The sequence below is a fragment of the Puntigrus tetrazona genome, chromosome 7 (genome assembly GCF_018831695.1).
Source record: "Puntigrus tetrazona isolate hp1 chromosome 7, ASM1883169v1, whole genome shotgun sequence".
Lineage (NCBI taxonomy): Eukaryota > Metazoa > Chordata > Actinopteri > Cypriniformes > Cyprinidae > Puntigrus > Puntigrus tetrazona.
In genome coordinates, this window is record NC_056705.1 from 4,325,692 (window position 1) to 4,348,634 (window position 22,943).

Consider the following 22,943-nt stretch of genomic DNA (forward strand, 5'->3'; position numbering starts at 1 on the left):
CAAATGCAAAACTGATGCAACCGTGCCATTTTAAACTTTCTCATGCAGGTTTTGTTGAACTGTAGTTTCACAGGACTCATACTCTTTACCTCTCAATTGAGCTACCGAACTCTACAAAAGCATCAGTTTTTGACTTCAAGTAACTATGAGAAAACTGGACTTTATTCAAACCTAACTGGTCACTTGTAAATCATACTTTGTGTGAAAAGGAATATAATTTGTCACTGCATCTAGTGTCTATTTCAATGAGGAACTGCAGCTATTTGTACATATATTTTTATTTTTGCAGGAATGTATCTAGAAGCATGTATTTCCGGTATACCTGGACAGCTGCAATGAGCTGTTTGTTTTCAGTGTCTCAGAAATCAAGTAAATCTGCGAGGAGCTAAGCAGAAAAGTAACAGCCAGGGAAGGGATAAAAATCTGATGGCAGATATGACAGACGAGAAAACAAAAACACTTGATACCATAGCATTTAAGACTAACAAGTTAAGATTAACTTTATTGACCATAGATCAATAAATGTATAGATCAATAAATATGCAATGCATTCCAGCAGATTTACAATAAAGTTTCATGAGTCAGGACTCAGGATGGAGAAGTGCAACAGTGCTATATGTTGGTGTAATATATATATATATACTGTATTATTATAGCATTCAGTTGACATATAGCTTATAATATACTTTTATACACTCTAAAGTTGTACCCACGCTATTGTTTTACTGATCCAATTACAACCATGATGTACAGAATTAACAAAAAATAAATAAATGACATTAAAGTAACGCGTTAATTTGCAGATTACATTGACCACAAAAGAAACCAATGACAATATGATTTAAAGTTTTTAGAATAAATAACTGAATGCGCTTTCATTACTAGAGATGATTTAGCCTGTTCTGAAGGTACAGAGCCAGAGCTGATCCATGGCAGGGTCGCGGTTACATGTATGAGTCTTTTATTTGAGCAGACCCGTCTGAATCCATTATTTTGATTATGTGATTATATGACTGGTTATGGTCAGTTAAACCGTTGAACCAGAAGCGACACAGCAACCAGGACTGAAGCGGTCAACACACTGATCCTGCTGCTGACTTCACCTGATGAATATTCTGTGTTACAAAGAGAAGACAAAAAGATGGTTATTTGCTGAAATTTGCTTTAAAGCCCCTCTTTTGGAAGCCTTATTTTTGAGAGTGTACTGAGACATTTAAGTGCACCACTCACCTGTACCATTTACCACAATTGAAAAAGTGAAGATCTGGAAGGGTAACGTGTTGTTTCTGGCTGCTCGAACTACAGTGTTCACTATCTGGGTGCTACTGGGTAAAACAGCGTCTGCTCCGAATGTAAGATCCATGCTGTTTCGGAGCGTGGGAACACTCCTTGACTTGACTCTGGCTTCACTGGAGAGAGTTTAGAAACAGGAGACACTCATGAAAACGTCCAATTTTGCATTCAAGAATTCACAAACATACACGCATATGCATACCTGACATTTGTTAAGGATAAAGTGCTGAATGATGTAGGGTAATCAGCAAAGAAGAAAGGTTCAAGCTGTAAAACAAAAAAAAGTTGCTTGACAAATTGACAAAAAGCATGTTACCTAAAATTCATACGGAAACATGTCACACTCACCCCTGTTTTTATCAGCAAGGACCAGATCACAAATTCAGTAGAACTTTTATTTGTAAGCGCAGCCACAAAGGTTCCGTTGGTGAGGATTATCAGTGGAATTATCTTCACTGATTCTACACAAAAGTTGAAGTTGGGGATTATCACAGATTGCTCAGAAGTTTCTAGGCAAAGTGAAATCTTAAAGATTGGGGATATCAGAAGAAGTCTAAATTAAGTTATTTTATCTTACTAATGACAACAATAGAGGTGACATCAATGGTGAGGTTAAAGCCCGACGTTGGGGTCGCAGCTGCTTCTTTTAGTGTCTGAACAATGTCGCTGTTGCTGGGAATCGGTTCAGTGGATGTTTGACTAAACACTAATTCAAGCTCTGCCTGTACATTTTCTTCTGCACGGGTTCTGGCAAAAGCTCTGAAAGGAATCACATGGAAGACTGATGAGCATTTCAGTAAAACTGGGGTTGGTCCATCTAAGGTGGTCCAAAAATCTAAAGGTTGACTGCTTGGAAGTTGGAGCCCAAATAGTATTTTAACATTTTAACAGCAGAATCATAGAGGGCTTAGGCCTATATCTAGTCCTGTATCACATATAATAAGCCCAAATGTTGCTGTGTTGAAATTGAGGTAATCACACTGTTTAAAATTGGTTAAGTAACCTCCACTGGACCACTTGAGATGGATGGACCCTTGATGTCAATGGGATTCAGGATTCTTGCAAATGTCTACAGGAGATATGTTAAAGACCGTCTTAAGTAAACCTAGAAGAAATGAATTAAGAAATGAACAAGAAACCAACCAACCTGAAAGCAATCACAACTGTCCTAATGAAAAGATTTCCATACTTCTGTTTGTATACTTTGTCACACTATGGAAGAACAAGTTTTGGGTATGTCATTAAATGTCACATAAAGCAATTAGACTGAATACACTGATCAGATAAAGTTAGATAAAATTCATTTGCTAAAAATGGCTGTCAGAAGATCACAGTGGGATACTAAGTTGGACACTCAATTTAACTTGTTTAAAGTCGAAAAACCAAACAAGCAACAGCACAAAATGAGCAGAACTCCTTGCGCATAAGAGTACATCTTAAAAAACAGTTCTGTTGTTTATAAAACTCACCTCATTTTGAACTTTTTCTGCTAGGTTCTTAAATGCTGCACTCTGCGTGTTTTGAAGGTCTGTAGTAAATACTATTAAAATGACCAACTCTATAGTTACAACTGGTGGAGGGCGTGTAGGAACTGCTGTTGTTGTTGTTGTGGTGGTTGTGGTGGTTGTGGCTTTTGCTTTTGGTGTGGTTGTTGTGGCTTTTGTTGTTGTGGTTGTTGTTGTTAGCATGGTGGTTGTGGCTTTTGTTGTTGCCGTGGTGGTTTTGGCTTTTGTTGTTGGCATGGTGGTTTTGGCTTTTGTTGTTGGCGTGGTGCTTGTGGCTTTTGTTGTTGGCGTGGTGCTTGTGGCTTTTGTTGTTGGCGTGGTGCTTGTGGCTTTTGTTGTTGGCGTGGTGCTTGTGGCTTTTGTTGTTGGCGTGGTGGTTTTGGCTTTTGTTGTTGGTGTGGTGGTTGGCTTGACTGTAGTGGTCAATACAGTGACCACTGTTGGTGGTATTTGTATTGCAGATTGGATTATGGGTGTAAAAAAAGTGGAAAAATCATTATTTGAGAAAAGTTAACATTGCACAACATCCAAAGCAGTGCAACCAAAACTGTTATATTAAACCGATGGACTTTACCTTCTGCACTGGTGATATTAAATGTGGTAGTAGCATTGATAATAGTGCTTATGATCTCATTGTCACTCGGCAAGATACTGTTTTTATTAAATTGCAAATTTATATATGTAATGACTGATCCAGAACTACAAGAATGAAAGAGAAGAGACAAGGTCTTTGTTTAAGATGTGAAATTGTGAAAGGTAAAATTAAGGTATGGCCTAGGATGAAGTTAAGGGTTATATATATTTGTTACCCACCTGAACCTAATCACTGTCAATCCAAAGAAGAAGTGGAATACTTTTTTAAAGATTGGATGAAACTGTAGAAAAATTACAGGATATGACACAAATGCAAAAGCTTAAGAGGTGGATGAGGTGGATGGTGATTGATTTGTTGTTACATTACATATTAGGTCAGAATTCTAGTATACATTACATTTTGTACTGTGCTTTGTAATTTCAGCTGTTCAAAAAACATCACTCATTATGAAGTATACAAATATTTGTCACATACCTCATTTTTGACTCTTTGTTCTCGTTTTTTATAGAGATCTGAGTTTCTGTCAGAGAGTAAAGGGTCAAATGTTTCTGAGCTGGAAAATCTGACTTCCACTGTAGTTGTGAGGGGTGCTGTTGTTTCAAGTAAAGGTGAGGATGTTGTTGTTGTGCTGGCAAGGTGGGTTGGTCTGGCAGTTAAGGTATTAATTTTTGATATAAGGTTGGCCGCAGTTGTTTTTGGTTCAGATGTAGGTGCTGGTATAGGTGAAGTTGCAGGCTGGGTTGAAGCCATTGTAACTAGGGTAGTTGTTGTTATAGGTTGGACTGTATTAGCTAAAGATGGTGATGTAGCAGTAGGCTTGGATGTAATTGTAAGCATTGGTTGGGTTACAGTTGACGCTGGGAACAAGGGTAAATTTGATGGCTGGATTGCATTTGTTGTAGGTTGAGTTGCAGCAGATGTAAGCTGGGTGGTTACGATTGAAAGATGTGTGCTTATTTGGTTTGTAAAAGCTGGTTTGATATACATTTGTTGGGATGTGGTTGTAGCTGTTGACTGAGTGTTAATTGTGTTGGGTGGGATTGTAAGGTGAGTTGTAGTCTGGGTTGTAGTTGTAGATTTGTTTGCAGATACAAATGCTGCTTGGATTGTACTGGTAGGTTGGGCTAAGTGTGTTGTTGGTTGCATTGTTATTGTAGTGCGAGTTGTAGTTTCACTTGTAGGGTTTGATGTTGTTGACAGGGCTGTTGATATAGGTTGGGATACAGTTGTGGTCTTGACTCTGTTGGTACTGTGAGCAGTTGTGGTAAATGCTGATTGGGTTATAATTGTTGACTGGATTGCAGCTGTTTTTGTACTCTGAGTTAATTCTGAGTTTGGTTGAGGTACAGCTTTAGTAATAGGTGGGAGTTCAGTTTGTGCAGTTTGTGTAGGTTGTGAAGTTGTTGAGAATGTAGTTTGAATTGTAGCTGTTGCAAGTTGTTGTGCAGTAATTGTGGATTGGGCATTCATTGTAGGTTGGATTTCAGCTTCTATAGATTGTGAAGTAGCTGTCTGGGCTGTATGTATAGACTGAGCAGTTGTTGAGAATGTAGGTTGGGTTGTAGCTGGTGCAAGCTGCGGTGCAGTAATTGTGGATTGGGTATTGATTGTAGGTAGGATTTCAGCTTCTGTAGATTGTGAAGTAGCTGTCTGTGCTTTATGTGTAGGTTGGGCAGTTGTTGAGAATGAAGGATGGGTTGTAGCTGGTGCAAGCTGCAATGCAGTAATTGTGGATTGTACATTGCTTGTAGTTTGAATTTCAGCTTCTGTAGATCGGTAAGTGGCTGTCTGGGCTGTATGTGTAGACTGAGCAGTTGTTGAGAATGTAGGTTGGGTTGTAGCTGGTACACGCTGCGTTGCAGTAATTGTGGATTGGGTATTGATTTTAGGTAAGATTTTAGCTTCTGTAGATTGTGAAGTAGCTGTCTGGGCTATATGTGTAGACTGAGCAGTTGTTGAGAATGTAGGTTGGGTTGTAGCTGGTGCAAGCTGCGAGGCAGTAATTGTGGATTGGGTATTGATTGTGGTTTGGATTTCAGCTTCTGTAGATCGGTAAGTGGCTGTCTGGGCTGTATGTGTAGACTGAGCAGTTGTTGAGAATGTAGGTTGGGTTGTAGCTGGTGCACGCTGCGGTGCAGTAATTGTGGATTGGGTATTGATTTTAGGTAAGATTTTAGCTTCTGTAGATTGTGAAGTAGCTGTCTGGGCTGTATGTGTAGACTGAGCAGTTGTTGAGAATGTAGGTTGAGTTGTAGCTGGTGCAAGCTGCGGTGCAGTAATTGTGGATTGGGTATTGATTGTAGGTAGGATTTCAGCTTCTGTAGATTGTGAAGTAGCTGTCTGGGCTGTATGTGTAGACTGAGCAGTTGTTGAGAATGTAGGTTGGGTTGTAGTTGGTGGAAGCTGCGAGGCAGTAATTGTGGATTGGGTATTGATTGTAGTTTGGATTTCAGCTTCTGTAGATCGGTAAGTGGCTGTCTGGGCTGTATGTATAGACTGAGCAGTTGTTGAGAATGTAGGTTGGGTTGTAGCTGGTGCACGCTGCGGTGCAGTAATTGTGGATTGGGTATTGATTTTAGGTAAGATTTTAGCTTCTGTAGATTTTGAAGTAGCTGTCTGGGCTGTATGTGTAGACTCTGCAGTTGTTGAGAATGTAGGTTGGGTTGTAGCTGGTGCAAGCTGCAAGGTGTAGGTTGGGCAGTTGTTGAGAATTAGTTGGATTGGGTAGCTGGTGCATTGATTGTAGGTTGGATTTCAGCTTCTGTAGATTGTGAAGTACCTGTCTGTGCTGTATGTGTAGGTTGGGCAGTTGTTGAGAATGTAGGTTGGGTTGTAGCTGGTGCACGCTGTGGTGCAGTAATTGTGGATTGGGTATTGATTGTAGGTAAGATTTCAGCTTCTGTAGATTGTGAATTAGCTGTCTGGGCTGTATGTGTAGACTGAACAGTTGTTGAGAATGTAGGTTGGGTTGTATCTGGTGCACGCTGTGGTGCAGTAATTGTGGATTGGGTATTGATTGTAGGTAGGATTTCAGCTTCTGTAGATCGTGAATTAGCTGTCTGGGCTGTATGTGTAGACTGAGCAGTTGTTGAGAATGTAGGTTGGGTTGTAGCTGGTGCACGCTGTGGTGCAGTAATTGTGGATTGGGTATTGATTGTAGGTAGAATTTCAGCTTCTGTAGATCGTGAAGTAGCTGTCTGGGCTGCATGTGTAGACTGAGCAGCTGTTGAGAATGTAGGTTGGGTTGTAGCTGGTGCAAGCTGCGGTGCAGTAATTGTGGATTGGGTATTGATTGTAGGTTGGATTTCAGCTTCTGTAGATCGCGAAGCAGCTGTGGTCTGGGACGTTGTTGAGAAAGGGGGTTGGGCTGTACCTGTTTCAAGCTGTAAAGTACTCATTGTTGATTGGGCATTTGATATAGGTTGGAGTGTAGGTTGTGAAATGATCACATGCTGGGCTATAGTTGTAGGCTGAGTTGCAGCTGCTGCAAGTTGTGAAGTAGTCATTGTAGACTGTGTCTTGGTAATTCCTGTAGTTGTTAATTTAGTCTCTGCAGTTACATTTTGCTTAGATGTTGCACTTTTAGATATTCCTGATGTAAATTGTGTTGTGGATTCCAGTGCCTTTTTAGTAGTTGGTATATCAGGGAAGACTTTAGTTTCTTTTATTGTGGTTTCAGCTGTAATTCCTGTGGTTAACTGAGGTGTTGAGGTTGTAGTTGTTTGGTCAGTAACCCCTACAGTTGACAGCTTAGTTGTGACAGTGGTTGGTATATCAGTGAAGACTTTAGTTTCTTTTATTGTGGTTTCTGTTGTAATTACTGTGGTTAACTGAGGTGTTGTAGTTGTAGTTGATTGGTTAACTTCTACAGTTGACAGTTTAGGTTCCTTTGTTGAAATGTATTTTGTTAAATCTTTTATTATTGGTATTAAATTGCTTGTGACACTTGTAGAAGTGGCTGTTGTGAATGTTTTTGTGGATTCCAGTGGCTTTTTAGTAGTTGATACAACAGTGAAGTTTTCAGTTGTTAGTTCTAGGGTGGATCCAGCTATAAAACTTGTGGATGATTGTATTGGGATTGTAGCTGATTCATCAGTAACTTCTAGAGTAGACAGTTTAGTTTCTTCTGTTGAAACTTGCTTTAAATTGTTTGTAAATGGTTTTGGTTTGTTTGTGACATGCATAGTTATTTCTGATGTGAATGCTGTTGTCAGTTCTTTATCAGTAGTGTAATCAGTGACATTTATAGGTATTTCTTCTACAGTGGATCCAGCTGTAAATCTTGTGTTTGATGATGGTTTTGTACTTGCAGTTGGTTGATCAGTAACTCCTGTAGTTGACGGTTCAGTTTCCTCTGTTGAATCTTCCTCTGATGAATCATTTGTGAATTGTGTTGGTTCATTTGTGATACTTGTAGATATGTCTGATGTGAAAGGTGTGGTCAATTCTTTATTGACAGTGTTATCAGTGACATTTGTGATTATTTCTTCTGCAGTGGATCCGGTTGTAAATCTTGTGCTTGTTGTTGGTTTTGTACTTGTAGTTGGTTGACCAGTTACTCCTGTAGCTGACGGTTCAGTTTCCTCAGCTGAATCTTCCTCTGATGAATCATTTGTGAATGGTGTTGGTTCATTTGTGATACTTGTAGATATGTCTGATGTGAAAGGTGTGGTCAGTTCTTTATTGACAGTGTTATCAGTGACATTTGTGATTATTTCTTCTGCAGTGGATCCGGTTGTAAATCTTGTGTTTGTTGGTGGTTTTGTACTTGTAGTTGGTTGATCAGTAATTCCTGTAATCGATGGTTCGGTTTCCTCTGTTGAATCTTCCTCTGATGAATCACTTGTAAATTGTATTGTTTCATTTGTGAAACTCGTAATGTCAGTAAAGTCTGTTGTTATTTCTCCTAAAGTGAATTGATCTGTAATTCCTGTGGTTGGTTGCGTTGTAGTTGACTGATCAGTAAATCCCACAGTTGATAGTTCAGGTTCCTCTGTTGAATCTTCCTCTGATGAATCGTTTGTAAATGGTGTTGGTTCATTTGTGAAACTCGTAATGTCAGTAAAGTCTGTTGTTATTTCTCCTAAAGTGAATTGATCTGTAATTCCTGTGGTTGGTTGCGTTGGAGTTGACTGATCAGTAAATCCCACAGTTGATAGTTCAGGTTCCTCTGTTGAATCTTCCTCTGATGAATCGTTTGTAAATGGTGTTGGTTCATTTGTGAAACTCGTAATGTCAGTAAAGTCTGTTGTTATTTCTCCTAAAGTGAATTGATCTGTTATTCCTGTGGTTGGTTGCGTTGGAGTTGACTGATCAGTAAATCCCACAGTTGATAGTTCAGGTTCCTCTGTTGAATCTTCCTCTGATGAATCGTTTGTAAATGGTGTTGGTTCATTTGTGAAACTCGTAATGTCAGTAAAGTCTGTTGTTATTTCTCCTAAAGTGAATTGATCTGTTATTCCTGTGGTTGGTTGCGTTGGAGTTGACTGATCAGTAAATCCCACAGTTGATAGTTCAGGTTCCTCTGTTGAATCTTCCTCTGATGAATCATTTGTAAATGGGATTGGTTCATTTGTGAAACTTGTAATGTCAGTAAAGTCTGTTGTTATTTCTCCTAAAGTGAATTGATCTGTAATTCCTGTGGTTGGTTGCGTTGGAGTTGACTGATCAGTAAATCCCACAGTTGATAGATCAGGTTCCTCTGTTGAATCTTCCTCTGATGAATCGTTTGTAAATGGCGTTGGTTCATTTGTGAAACTCGTAATGTCAGTAAAGTCTGTTGTTATTTCTCCTAAAGTGAATTGATCTGTAATTCCTGTGGTTGGTTGCGTTGGAGTTGACTGATCAGTAAATCCCACAGTTGATAGATCAGGTTCCTCTGTTGAATCTTCCTCTGATGAATCATTTGTAAATGGCGTTGGATCATTTGTGAAACTCGTAATCTCATTGAATTCTATTGTTGTTTCTAAGGTGGATCCAGCAGTATTTCCTGTGTCTGATTGTGCCGTTAAAGCTGTGTTTGGTTGATCAGTAACTCTTATAGTTGACGGTTCAATTTCCTCTGTTGAATTGTCCTCTGATGAATCAGTTGTAAAGGCTGTTGTTGATTCATCTGTAACATTTGGGGCTGGTTCGTCTGTGTACCCTAATTCAGCAGTAAATGCTGTAGATTCTGCCACATTGTTTGACTGATCTGTAGCATCAGTGGTAGGGTTATCCAACAAAGATGTTGAAAATTCTTCCATTGTTGTAATATCTGCCATGTCACCATTGGTTGATTCATCTAAAAAAGGTACACACACACACACACACATATATATATGTATGGTAAATTCATTTCTGGAGAGTTGCACGAAATGAGGAATTCAGCTCACCTGTTAAACCAGTTAGAGATTTCACAGTGCTGCTTGTGATTGATTCCATGGATATCTCTGTGGCAAATCCATCAGTTGTATCTGCTGTAGAATCATTTGTATCAATAATAATTAAATCTGAAGCAATGCCATCATCTGAGTCTGTGATCACTGTTGTCGACTGAACTCTGTATTGTGCTGTTAAAAAGGGATCCAACATTAGAATAAGTGCACATGAATTAATCAATGAAAACAGAGGAATTGACAATATGGCATTCTCAATATGAATGTGAAAGATTTGAACTAACCAGTTAAAATAAAAACGGTGGTCATCAGTAATGTTCTCCACATCTTGATAGCTGTAAGAACAAATAACAATTGAACATAACATAAGATGAGAGATAAGTTATGAAAATACAGATTTCATATTATTAGTTTTTGTTGCATAAATGTTTTTCCCACCAGACTTTTGTCTCTTGGAAACTCCTCAACTGTCTGCCCTGTATGACACACTGGGTTCAGGTCATGGAGCATTTGATTATTGAGCTGAATGAGGTGTGTTAGAACAGAAAAATGTCCTGAAAGTGCAGTGCTTCCGTGTGACTAGTATTTTTTCAGTCGATTCTTTCTAGATATCAATGAGATATCACAGTCTGTTGTGTTTCATTCTGGGATCACATCAGATTTTTAAAATTTTTTCATTCAATTTCCAGCTGAAATATGCGCATCTAGTTCTGCATCCTTGGAAAGAAGTTTCACTTACAGACTGAGTTTAGGTTTCGACTTCAAGGAAACGTTTACCTTAAAATGAAAATGTCCTTAATTACTCATTAATCCAACCCTATAACCTTCACTTTTTTAGAACACAAATTAAGATATTTTTAATGAAATCTGAGAGCTTTCTGATCCTGTAAAGCCCAGAAAGGTTGTAAGGACATTGTTAATATAGTTAATAACGCCTTTACATGCCTACCATTGTATTCTTCTATTTTATTCTGTTCAGTGTTTTGATCTGTGTTGTTAAAAGCACTATATAAATTAAAAGTGATAGTCCATGTAACATCAGTGGTTCAACCATAATGTTATGAAGCTGCAAAAATATTTTTGGTTGCAGAAAGAAAAAAACTAGTTCAATTTCTTCTCTTGTCAGTCCCTCCAAGATAAAATAACACTTACAACTGATACTGCTCAGAAAAGTAGTATTGCTGTATATGAAGGCTATGAAAGATCTCAGATTTCTTCAGAACTATCTTTAATTTGTGTTCCGAAGGTCTTGTGATTTTCAGAAACTTTGATTTTTTTAGTATTATTTTACTTTACTTCAACTGTTTGCATGTGCAGATGATTTCAGTCAAAGTTTTAAAGGAAGATGAGTCTGTTTCTTCACTTCTGCAGACTTATTCCTCTCTATATTCTCAGGAGGTTGTTGAAATAACGTAGTCCCCTGGTTTCACAGATAGGGCTTAAGCCTAGTCCTAGACTAAAATCTAGACTGAAATTCTTAGCTGTTTCAAATGAAATAAACTTACAATGAATGATCTTAAAATACAATGACTTTGTCTTGATGCAACAGTAATGTTTTTTTTTTATTATTTTTATTCCAATTTAACTAGAGCTGGGTGATATATTGCATACTTTATTCATGGGCATCAAGTTGGTTTGGAATTACATTTTATATTGCATTATATTATATTATATATATATATATATATATATATATATATATATATATATATATATATATATATATATATATATATATATATCTGATCATTAATATTTAATTTGTCTTTATAGGATGTTGATCTCTTTCTGCATCATCATTTCGCTCCTTCACTTATTCTAAATAGTGTAAAGTTGGCAGCCATTTATCACCTCACCAAAAAGTACTCTGCAGTTCTACAATTATGGTTAATGTACAATTACATTTGTATGGAAACATATGATTTATTATCACAAAATAATCATTCACTGCAAATTTAAACCCCAGGATAGCATCTTAGTAATGCAACCAAATGTGTCTGTGTGTGCTATTTTTTTAGGAGTTAGTACCATTATTTGAGGAACTTTCTGCATATTAACTTTATATATGGCAGAATACTAAGATATTTGTTATATATATATATTTAATATATAAAAGTAGTGAGAATTTTTTTATATTTCTGGGAAATTGTGAGATATAAACAAAAAAAGTCAGAATTAAAATTAAAATTTCAAGACTCATAATTGTGAGAAAATAAAGTAAGCATTGTGAGATAAAAATCAGAAAATCAAAATTTTTAAAATTTCAGTACAATAATTTTAGATCAGGGTTGAAAACAGGCTTGCATAGATATTTACTATTTATACTATCTATACACATTAAAAAAAAAAAAAAAAAAAAATATATATATATATATATATATATATATATATATATATATATATATATATATATATACATACACATAATGTGTGTGTGTGTGCATTTTATCCATCTTTATTTAGAAAAATGTTCTAATGTCATTAAATTTTGTTTTTGTAAACCTCAAAAGGTTTAATGATGGATGATTCAAGGCTACAAAAGCAAATTAAACTCACCCAGTTGGTCTGATTGCTTCCAGGGATGGTGGAGTTGAATATAATATCAAATACTCAGGTTAGGCTGTAAATCCCATGGTAAAGGTAAATGAAGTTATGCATTACTAAAATTCGGTGTTTTATTACCTCACTTTGAGTCATGTGACATGACAGAAAGACATGTCATTATCACAAAGGGAGTCGATTCAACAGGAGGAGGAAGACCATCACTAATTCACATGTCTGTAAAACAGCATTCCAAAGGTTTAAGTTCTGCTAATTCATTCTTTAGCAGTTAAGTGGTGCATTGTAATACATTCCATTTTCAACCAAACTGGACTGAGATCTTATCAGTGCATTTGTCATTATGACAAGATTGAGGAAGGAAATATATATGAAATTATCACTGATTACACCAAGAAAAGGAGCTGAATGTCAGGGTTTTTTAAAGGAAAAATGCCACCGTTTATCCATATCTTACTATTTTCTTCCCTTAAGGACAACTTAGATGAATTCATACGTATCTGTCCCAACTCAGTGTGTACTTAATTGCTCTAGCGCATATTTTAGCGCTTAGCTTATACCAAATAATTGCTTCTGTACCAATAAGGCATGAATTTAGAAGCCACCAAACAGTCTCAGTCGCGATGGTAGCTGTGCATATTCTGAAGGAATGGCTGGAAAAATTCTCTGCGGGGAAACCAGAGTATAGCAGGACAGATTTAAGATGAGAGACAAAAAACAAGAGGCAGGGCAGTCGACATTGTCTATGAAAAGAGGGTTTTCTGAGCTGAAGGAAAGCTGGTAGCATTCGGAGTGGAAAAATAGGGAATTGGAGATTGAAAATATAGATAGAATGACCTTTCTTAGCCTGGTCTGTTTTGCTTTGCTTAATGAAAAAAGTGTGGAATGAATAGTCGAACTGAGGTGAGCTCCTTGGATGCCCATGAAAAGGAAGGTCTGAGCGTTAGTGATTTGGGGTAAGGCTGAACCAAAAATGAACTTGTGAAAATAATGCAATTCTGTTTTTTTGCAGTGTTAAGGTAGGAAATGAATGAAGTGACAGACAGCAGGGAAAAGTCAGGAAAAGGCATATTGTTGGCGGAATGGAAAGTTTTAAAGCTTCTCCATGCTGTTAGGTAGGATTGCAAGGCACTGGGGGGGCTTGGAGAATAAAATCGAGGGACGCTTCAAGGAGAGGTCTCAGTGGATGGTTTAGGGGAATATCAGCTCTGAATAGGGAGGTACTGGGGTTGGGAGGCTTTCTGCTTCTGGAGCCAGCCTCCTAAATTTCTGGGAGGATCTGGGAGCAAATGTTGTTGGAGATGGGGAGAGGATCCAGAGCGAAAGCATTAGGTGGCATGGGAAGGGAGCGTGGCTGTGAATAGTGTGTAGGGCAGGTGGGCCAGGGTGGAATTGGGGGGAAAAGGTTCACAGTAACTGGTTGCTGAGGGAGGCTCATGCTCTGGATGGTTCCTAGCGTGAGGTTAAAAGGAAGAGATAGAGGTAGAAAGAGGTAGAGAGAAAGACGAGAATGCCATAAGTGGAGGTGGCCTCACACCTTGGCCAGCACCGGATGTAGGGCTGGGGGCCAGGGGTAAGGCAAAGGGTTTTGGCTAGGTACAAGCAGTGGTTGGGATGAAGCTGTGCTTGAGGCAGGGGTAACTTGACTTGACTTGACTTGGGTGTGTCCACACTGCTTTGGCGTGGTCCGAAGCGCAAGCTTTCATGGCTGCTGGCTGAGAATCAGAAGAACATCCTGATCCTTGGCCTTGCCTGTAGAAGTAGGGTTCGGAAATGCTGTTCCTGCTTGGAGTGAAGCTTGCAGGGCTGCTTATTTGCATGGTGGGAGATGGCCATGCCTGCGTTTGCAAGGGCTTGGCACGGGGCTGTCACGGCCCATTTCTCTGTGGCAGGGGTGGAGAAGAGCGGTTGTAGGATTAGGCTAGAGAAGGCTGAGGGCATCTGGAATGAGGGGGAGAAGGAGCGAAGGAGTGGCAGTGGAGCGGGAAGGCCTGTGGCCTCGAGTACCAGCCACATGTCAATCTCTGACATTTTTGTGGCTATTGAAGTGTACCAATGCCAAATGGAGAGATACAGAGGTAGGACATTCAGGATAATTTATAGGGGACTGCTCTTGTTCTGATTGGATAATGGCATAATCACATAATGATGTACCAGCCGTGTAAATGATCTGTGCATGCTCCTCTTAAAATTTGTTTATGAAACATCACAAAGTGTACAATTAAGTTCTGTAACAAAATTTCCATTAGAAGGTACAATAAATGTTCACTATAGCAACCACTGTCCAGCTAGTAACTTTTCAGCCTAGAATAGATCAGATGGCACATTGGTGAAATCATGAATTTTTTCCCATATTTGTCCAGTAGCTTAGTTAAAATGCTCAGAGATGCATTAGTTATTAGAGAATCATCATTATTTACATATGATGCTGAGAGTTTTGTACAAGTGGATTTTATTGAAAGCTCTGGCTCAACAAATGATTAGAAGCTATTATAAATAAACCTGTTTTAATGGCATCATGCACTGGTTCTTCTTAACTGATGCATAAAACCATCTTTTGGATTTAATACATGATTTTTTTCTTTGCTTTCATCTACTGAAAAGCTTACAGTTTGGGACTGAATGCAGCACATCAGGAATCATATTCAAACACAGACGGCTGAATTATTTACTGCCCTATTACTTTTGAGATCCAGCAGATGGCACCATGTAATGGTTTATCTAATCCTTCTCCAGGAGATCTGTTTATCTACCTGCAGAGTTCAGTTCTAACCCTGCTTTAATACACCTGTCTGTAACTATCGAGTGCTCCTGAAGATCTTAATTAGCTGGTTTAGTTGTGTTTGATAGGGGTTGCAGCTAGCTTAGATCTTCAGGACCACGATTGGAGGCCTCTTGTGTATAAAAGTTATGCTGCTGGAGTTCCACTGCTGTTTGATCATCAAGTATAGTGTTTGAGATCTTTTCTCCTGCTGTCTCTCCAAGAGACCTTTAATCTGCAGATACGGCCCTGTTTAGGGATCCATGCCTTTGTCCATACAGAGATCTGACTGCTAAATAGGGATCGTGTTTTTCAGCAATAGTGTGCACCCTTACATTTCAGAGAATAAAATGTAAAAATGTCAATAAAAGTTATGTGCATTTGTCTTTTTCTACTTGTAAAAAATGTGCATTTACTATTTATTCAAGTAGCTAATATTTTGATAATTTTCATGATCTAAATATTTTTACGAATTAAATGTTGTCAATTGAAAATTTGTATTCCTTCTTACATTATAATGCTGTTATATTATGATTATACATTCAGTGGCATAAAATAAAGTCTTGATGACAATAATATCACGTATTCCAATTATTTATGGGGCAATATATCACACAAAAAGTTCTTATTGTGACAGGCCTATTTGTAGCTGTGTTCTCCTGTTGACATGTTAGCGTGTATCATGTTGGATTTCATCACCTAAAATATTTAATAACAAGCATAAAGCCCGCATGATGTGAGCATTAGGCATGATTTTGCAGTGACATTTATTATATTAGAAAAGTCACATTTATCAAAAGTGCTTTTCATTTTATAACAATAAATAATAGAGTTCACCTGTGGTAAAGTGTGTGTGTGTGTGTGTGTAATGTTAAATCAACACAATTATTTTAATTTTTAAAAATCAATGTAGAAATTAATATATTGTTTCTGTGTGTCTATATGTCTCATGCACCTGTCAGTTTTCACACAGGTCGAATGGTTATTAATAGCATAAAAATTTAACGCAAAACTAAAGTTTGAGATTTCTTATAGCCAATGTTGGATACTTCAACCAAAAATAAAAAATTCTGCACATCATTTTACTTTTTTTTTTCTTTCTTTCTTTCTGTGTATTTCTAATATTGGATATATGGAGATGGAAGGAAAAAGTCTTCAACAGCATGAAGGGCGTATAAATGGGTCATTTTTAGAATCATAGACGTTTTGGGTGAAATGAAAGTCAGTAATGTTTTCGTGTTCATATCACATGCTTTCCAAATAAAACAGCAGAAACCGGATAGACGGGTGCTGAAGGAGCGGTTATAACCTGATATGAAGCTTGACTGATAAGGACATATTTACAGCTGACGAGAGAAATATACCTTAAACTTTTACGTTTGCTTTTAGACAGTGCATACTGATAGCTGACAGAGCTTTCGTATAATAAAGACTCTAAACTAAAATGGATAAATAAAATCATTTGATAATTGATAATTGTCTTTTGTTGTGATTTGGAAAAGAGATTGTAAATGTATTTCACTGATATGTCTATTCTCTCTAGTTTATTGGCAACATCTTTTCTCATGGCCGTCACCTGCGCTAGAATTTTATTTGCGCTAGAATTGTGCTACATGGGTGCTGTATGCATTTAATGAAATGTCCTTGATAGAACAGTTCTGGGAATCAATAGTAATGATAATAATAATCATCCACTAACCAATATCAATGTCACGGTGTGGTTGGGGAAGGAGCACATGATGAGGATCGATCACAATTAATAGTCTTTAACAATCCATAATAGGGTAAACTCAGACAGACAGGAACCACACACACACACACACACACACACTTATGCAGGGTAGTATCAACAAGACTGGACAATGTGACACTGAATTTAAACACACTTATAAAGGAGAAGGTAATGAGGACAATACAGAACGAGATTGAGCAGGAGGGTCAAGGGGCCCCTATGGAACTGGTGGACTGATGGGGAGAGGAGGGAGCTCAGAGCCATGGTGGAGACGACAGAGATTTGAGGAATCCTCCAGCCATGACGGCGATGGAGACCGGCAGAACCGAAGTTTTTCATCTTCTCTGGGCTTAACATTTGAAGGAGCTCTTGAGGAGCGAGCACTGGAGTATCAGGATCGAACTCATTGAGTCAATCAGATCCTTTTCGTCATCTTGTAGCCCCAGATGCACACCTTCAGCGGCAGTGCAGTGGGTGGAGCTCCACTTGGAAATGTGGAATGCAAAACAGTCCAGGTGTGTGACAATTAAAAAAACAACATAAATGCACAATAATGGGTTTGGAAGTAAATATATGAAAACACTCAGGTACATCTTTGGCTTAATTTATATAGCTATTTATAATACATACAGATATAGGTACAGAAAGATCAAGAACTGATTTGGTCCAATATAGCTTAGATCTAGTTTAAAGTGCTCAGAATAGGATTAATTTAAATTTTTACTACTCATTAAGTAGCATCAGTAATAAGTCGAGTCCTTCATTTGATCAAGACATGTCAGGATAACGGATTCAGACAGATCTGAATCTTGTTTCTCATGAGTGTTATGGTCAGTTAAACCATGGAACCAGAAGCGACACCACAACCAGGAATGAAGCGGTCAACACACTGATCCTGCTGCTGACTTCAGCTGATGAATATTCTGCATTAAAACAGAAGAAAACAGACACAAATCATCATTCACAGATTTAAAAAAAAAATCTAAAAAGCCAAACACTCTAATTTTGAACCCTCATTACTGTGAGTAATTATTTTACTCATTGTTCACTGTAGTTGCAAAAAAATAATAGTTGGAATTTAGTTCCAAAGTAACTTGTTGAAGTAACTCAGTTTGAATTTTTTTATTTCCCACTTCATGAGCAGGAACTGGCGTCCCAGCTGTGACTCTGTTCAACATCCTGCCACGACACAGCACAGATTTATAATAAATAATAATATTACTGACACAGTGGCCCAGCAAATGTCCTCACTTTAGTAATTTTCAGCTAATTTGTGATGTGAATGATAGCTAGGTAGGTTAAGCTGAGTAACATATATTTTAATAACAAGGTCCATCTGTTTAGACTCGAAATACAAGGTTTGAAAACCACTGATTTAGAGGAAAGATACAAATGGTCAGTGTTTCTGTCACTTGAAGTTGCACTCTGATTCAAACATGGAAAAAATAAGCTTCGTACATGTAATGCATTCACTAAATAGATAGGTTTAAACAGTTTATTTCCACAGAAGTTGCATTTATTTTTAATTTAGATAATGATTGCTAAATTACAAATTGATTAAAGATTTATTAATTAATAGTTTTTCAATAGATGGGTTCCTCTCTGAAAAGCAAAAAACCTCTGAAGGCAAAATATTTCACTGCAGTACAAGACTGAAGTGCACTCACCTGTTCCATTTATTATAATTGAAGAAGTGAAGATCTGGAAGGGTAACGAGTTGTTTCTGGCTGCTCGAACTACAGTGTTCACTATCTGGGCGCTATTGGGTAGAACAGCGTTTGCTCCAAAGACAACATCCATGCTGTTTTGGATCTTCGGCAAAGTCTTTAATTTTACACCGGCATCACTGGAAAGAATTTGGAATCAAGATTCATTAATGAATGTTATGTTGAATCAATAGCTATATATCAAGAACGTACCAGCATATTCATACCTGAAGTTTGTCACGAATATGGTACTGAATGATGCAGGGTAATCAGCCAGGAAAAAAGGTTCAAGCTGCAAAACAAGAGTTTCAAACAAGTGTCAAAATTGGCTTTCTTTTGGAAAAGCATGCACCCAAAATTCATAAGAATGCAGGTCTTACCCCTGTTTTTATCATCAAAGCCCTGCTCTGATATTCAGTAGAACTTTTATTGGAAAACCCAGGCACAAAGGTTCCGTTGGTGAGGATTATCAGTGGAATTATCTGCACTGATTCTACAAAACAGAAAATGGAGCACAACTATTTTAGACAAGTTAACATCATAAAATCTTAGAAATCTGTCGGATCTAAACCAGCTTACTAATGACGGTAATGGAAGTGGCATCAATGGTGAGGTTGAAGCCTGCAGTTGAATTAGCAGCTGCTTCTTTCAGAGTCTCCACAATGTCGCTGTTGGTGGGGATCGGTTCAGTCGACGTGTCACTAAACACCAACTCTACCTCCGCCTGTACGTTTGATTCTGCCCGGGACCTGGCAACAGGTCTGGAGGAAAAGGTATGTTTTAAGTTTATAATTAAATCTATATATATATAAGATTTCATTCTTGTGATGCAGAAATGGAAGAAAGTAATTTTTTTATATATATATATAGCAAAACTTTCATTCTTTTATCAAATTTAGTGCTGATGACAGTAGTGAGTGAGTGTAGTTATATTAATAAATATAATAATATATTAAACTTTAAACCGTTGTATCCAAGCAAATGACTAAAATGATCAGACATATTATATTCAATTATATTCAAAGTTACTTCAGCTAATAGTGTGTCAAATGCATACATTTAAGTTTTAAAGTCATGAAAATGTACACAATGTGTCTGACACTGAAAGCAAATTGAGTGCAAATTAATAAAGGAATTGTTTAATGTGAGGAATAAAGCTCAACTTACATGAAAGAAATCACGATGGTCCTGATGAAACGATCCCCAAACTTTTTTTTATAGACTTCATTAAACTGTGAAAGCAATAAATTGGTTAGGAAAGTTTCCTAATATTTTACGGAAAATTAAATTATCGTGATAGCAGATCATATTCATTCGAAACATACCATAGTCTCTACTTTTGTAGCTAGGCTTTTAAATTCTGGACTTTGATGGTCTGACAGCTGTGGAACATACACATACACAATGACAATCTGCATGGCAACAGTTGGCAGAGGACGTGCTGGTGCTGGTGTTGTTGTTGTTGTTGTTGTTGTTGTACTAGGTGTGGTTGTAGTTGTGGTAGGTTTAGTTGTAGTTGTTGTAGTCGTGGTAGGTGTAGTTGTTGTAGTTGTAGTTTTGGTAGGTCTAGTCGTGGTAGTGGTAGTTGTAGTTGTGGTAGGTGTAGGTAGTTGTAGTTGTGGTAGGTGTAGTTGTAGTTGTAGTTGTGGTAGGTGTAGTTGTAGTCGTGGTAGTTGTAGTTGTGGTAGGTGTAGTTGTAGTCGTGGTAGTGGTAGGTGTAGTTGTGGTAGGTGTAGTTGTAGTTGTAGTTTTGGTAGGTGTAGTTGTGGTCGTAGTGGTTGAGGTAGGTGTAGTTGTTGAGGTGGTGGTGGTTGTTGCTGCTGTTGTTGTTGTTGTTGTTGTATTAAGGTTGGCGGTCGTTGTTATATTAGGTGCAGTAGTAGTTGTTGTGGTGGTGGTGGTTGTATTAGGATTGCCTGTTGTTGCTGTGGTGGCTGTTGCTGCTGTTATATTAGGTGTAGTTGTAGTTGTAGTGAAACTGATTGTAGTTGCTTTGGTAGTTATGGTGATGAGCTCCCTTACTGTTGTGTAAGTTTGGTTGTATTGTGGAATATGCAAAATAAAAATAATTCATAAATATAACTCCAGTAAGATAAAAAAGCAGTGCAACAGATTTAGTTAAATAACAGCATAGACCAGTGGTTTTCAACCAGTGGGCCGCAACGGTATTGCAGGGGGGCCGCCAGTTATCATCAATAGAAATAATAATATTGCTAATGTACGTAAAAATGTGTAGTAATAATTAAATATCATAATTAATTAAAAATTAATGACCTATTATGCACATTTTCTGGTTGTTCAACATTACCCGTTTATTCAATAAAGACAGTTAAAAGTCATGCTTCTGAGTACTCAGTTACTAACCCGACACAAATAACAGGTTCATTTAAATTTTTTTGCAGTGGGCCGCGGAAACATATGTGTTTGGTTGTGTGGGCTGTGAGTTAAAAAAGGTTGGGAACCACTGGCATAGACCAATAACAAAAACATGCTAAATTGCTTTGAATGATGTTGTACTCATGATGTTGCTTGTTTGACTTACGTGTTACACTGGTGATATTAAGAGTGACATTAGCTTTCATAATAGCGTTTACTATCTCTGCATCACTGGGTAAGATTCCAAATGTCACATTCATTTCAGTGATGATCGACCCCGGACTACAGAAGAGAAAGAGTAAAAAATGCAGAATACTGAATGCACTTAGGCGATAACATGTCTGGAAGAAGTTTTAATGCTGCTATTTTGTTTACTCTAGTTTTCTTTTGGCAATAAAGCATTAGTTCAATAAATAATTCACGCTAATTTCGTTCCAAAGCCACAAGACCTTAATTCATTTTCAGAGCATAAATCAAGATATTTTTGATAAAATCTGAAAGCTCTCTGACCCTCTGTGGACAGCAGTGCAACTGCAATGTTCCCAGGTCCAGAAACATAGAAAGAGCATCAGTAAAGTAGTTCATGCAACACCAGGTGTTCAACTGTAATTTTACAAAACTAAAAGACGACTCTTTGTGCACAAAGAAAATGATAACATAATGCTATAACTATTCGTCTAGCAGGAGACGCAAGGAAAATAATTGTTGAATAAAGTATTTTATTATTGTTTTTATTGCACACAAAATGTATTCTTGTAGCTTCATAAAATTGCACAATTTAATGGACAATTTAACCCATGCTCTTACTGGAACATTGCAGTTACGTTGCTGTCTATGTAGGGTCAGAGATCTCTCAGATTTTAATATTTTAATTTGTGTTTCAAAGATGAATCAAGGTCTTACAGATTTGCAATGACATGAGGGTAACTAATGAATGACATAATTTTAGTTTTTGGAAAAACAAATGTATCCAGGTTATGAATATAACCATGGTTCCTTGAGGGAATGAGACACTGTGTCCAGAAACACTATGGGAGCGCCTCCTGCGTGACTACACTCTGAATCTGCCGTAGAATCTGTCCAAAGGAAGGGCATGATGTGTCATACCAACGAAGTTAGAGGGTGTGGACCAACCCGCAGCGTTGCAGATGTCCAATACAGGGGCATCTGCCAAATATTCCCTTAAGGCCGCCATACGGAGTAGTAGGGACCTTAGCTGTGTAATCAGCTCGAAGGTACAAGAAAGCTTTCATCTAGATAGGATGGGGCCACTGAAAGGGCCTGAAGGTCTCCTACTCTCTTCAGAGAATTAGTCGCAAGTAGGAAAGCAGTCTTAATAGTGAGATGGTGATCAGAAAATTCTTCTATGGGCTCGAAAGGGGGTCTGCCCAGAGCCTCTAGCACCACTGCCAGGTCCTACATGGGGACACAAGACCGTACTAACGCTCTCAACCTCGGAGGAAGCATATTACTTGGGTGTGTTTACCCACAGTTCTGCTGAACGGTGAGTAGTAAGCCAAAAGAGATACAGTCTTCAGGATGAAATTGAGAGCAAATCTCCTCAATGGGCTCGAATGATAGCTCACGGAGAGCCTCAAGCACCACAGCCAAGTCCCACACAGGGACACATATTGCGGAGGAAGCATATCACAAGGGAAAATGCTGCCACATGCACCTTCAATGTGGATTGGCATACCCCTGCAGAGAATCTATCCTGCAAATGCTCCAGACCTGTACCAACTGGGCAGTTAACTGGTTCTTGCCCTCAAACTATGCACCATTAAGTGAAGAACTTCCACTTCAGGGCATACACTTTCCTTGTTGAGGCAGTTCTGAGTTGGAGCAAGGCCTCTACCACCTCAGCTGGGAGATCAGAAGCTATGAGTGGCCAGAACAGTAAGCGAACACCGTCTCTCTGCACACTCTCCTCAGAACTCCCAGAAGCAGAGCTGTTGGGGGAAAAGTGTATAGACAAAGCCTCGGCCAGGGGGACTGGAGGAGCTAGAGAGAACCAGAAGGGACATTGCATGTTCTGATGA

The 22,943-nt window shown here is 38.1% G+C and overlaps 2 protein-coding genes across 2 annotated transcripts; both read right to left on the reverse strand.

Moving 5' to 3' along the window:
* Positions 1 to 474: 474 nt before the first annotated feature.
* LOC122349101 (integumentary mucin C.1-like) lies at positions 475 to 6,078 on the reverse strand. The gene is made up of 10 exons (XM_043245020.1): positions 3,868 to 6,078; positions 3,612 to 3,673; positions 3,373 to 3,497; positions 2,763 to 3,235; positions 2,441 to 2,505; positions 1,871 to 2,052; positions 1,642 to 1,754; positions 1,496 to 1,560; positions 1,231 to 1,409; positions 475 to 1,115 (listed from the first exon to the last, which is right to left on the reverse strand). Exons 1-10 carry the CDS (start codon positions 4,861 to 4,863, stop codon positions 1,024 to 1,026), a joined length of 2,352 nt encoding a protein of 783 aa, XP_043100955.1. The 5' UTR covers positions 4,864 to 6,078; the 3' UTR covers positions 475 to 1,023.
* An 11,332-nt stretch (positions 6,079 to 17,410) lies between these two features.
* LOC122349213 lies at positions 17,411 to 20,128 on the reverse strand. The gene is made up of 7 exons (XM_043245179.1): positions 19,854 to 20,128; positions 19,696 to 19,760; positions 19,108 to 19,289; positions 18,909 to 19,021; positions 18,756 to 18,820; positions 18,490 to 18,668; positions 17,411 to 17,745 (listed from the first exon to the last, which is right to left on the reverse strand). Exons 1-7 carry the CDS (start codon positions 19,944 to 19,946, stop codon positions 17,654 to 17,656), a joined length of 789 nt encoding a protein of 262 aa, XP_043101114.1. The 5' UTR covers positions 19,947 to 20,128; the 3' UTR covers positions 17,411 to 17,653.
* Positions 20,129 to 22,943: the final 2,815 nt, after the last annotated feature.

Coding starts and splice junctions, on each gene's coding strand:
- LOC122349101 (XM_043245020.1), bottom strand. CDS start 4,863: ATGAATGCCCAATCCACAATTACTGCACAACAACTTGCAACAGCTACA. Junction 3,674..3,867: donor AACAAAGAGTCAAAAATGAG/GTATGTGACAAA, acceptor ATTTTTCTACAG/TTTCATCCAATCTTTAAAAA. Junction 3,236..3,372: donor TAATATCACCAGTGCAGAAG/GTAAAGTCCATC, acceptor TACCACCAACAG/TGGTCACTGTATTGACCACT.
- LOC122349213 (XM_043245179.1), bottom strand. CDS start 19,946: ATGCAGATTGTCATTGTGTATGTGTATGTTCCACAGCTGTCAGACCAT. Junction 19,022..19,107: donor CACTTCCATTACCGTCATTA/GTAAGCTGGTTT, acceptor TCTGTTTTGTAG/AATCAGTGCAGATAATTCCA. Junction 18,821..18,908: donor CTTTGATGATAAAAACAGGG/GTAAGACCTGCA, acceptor CTTGTTTTGCAG/CTTGAACCTTTTTTCCTGGC.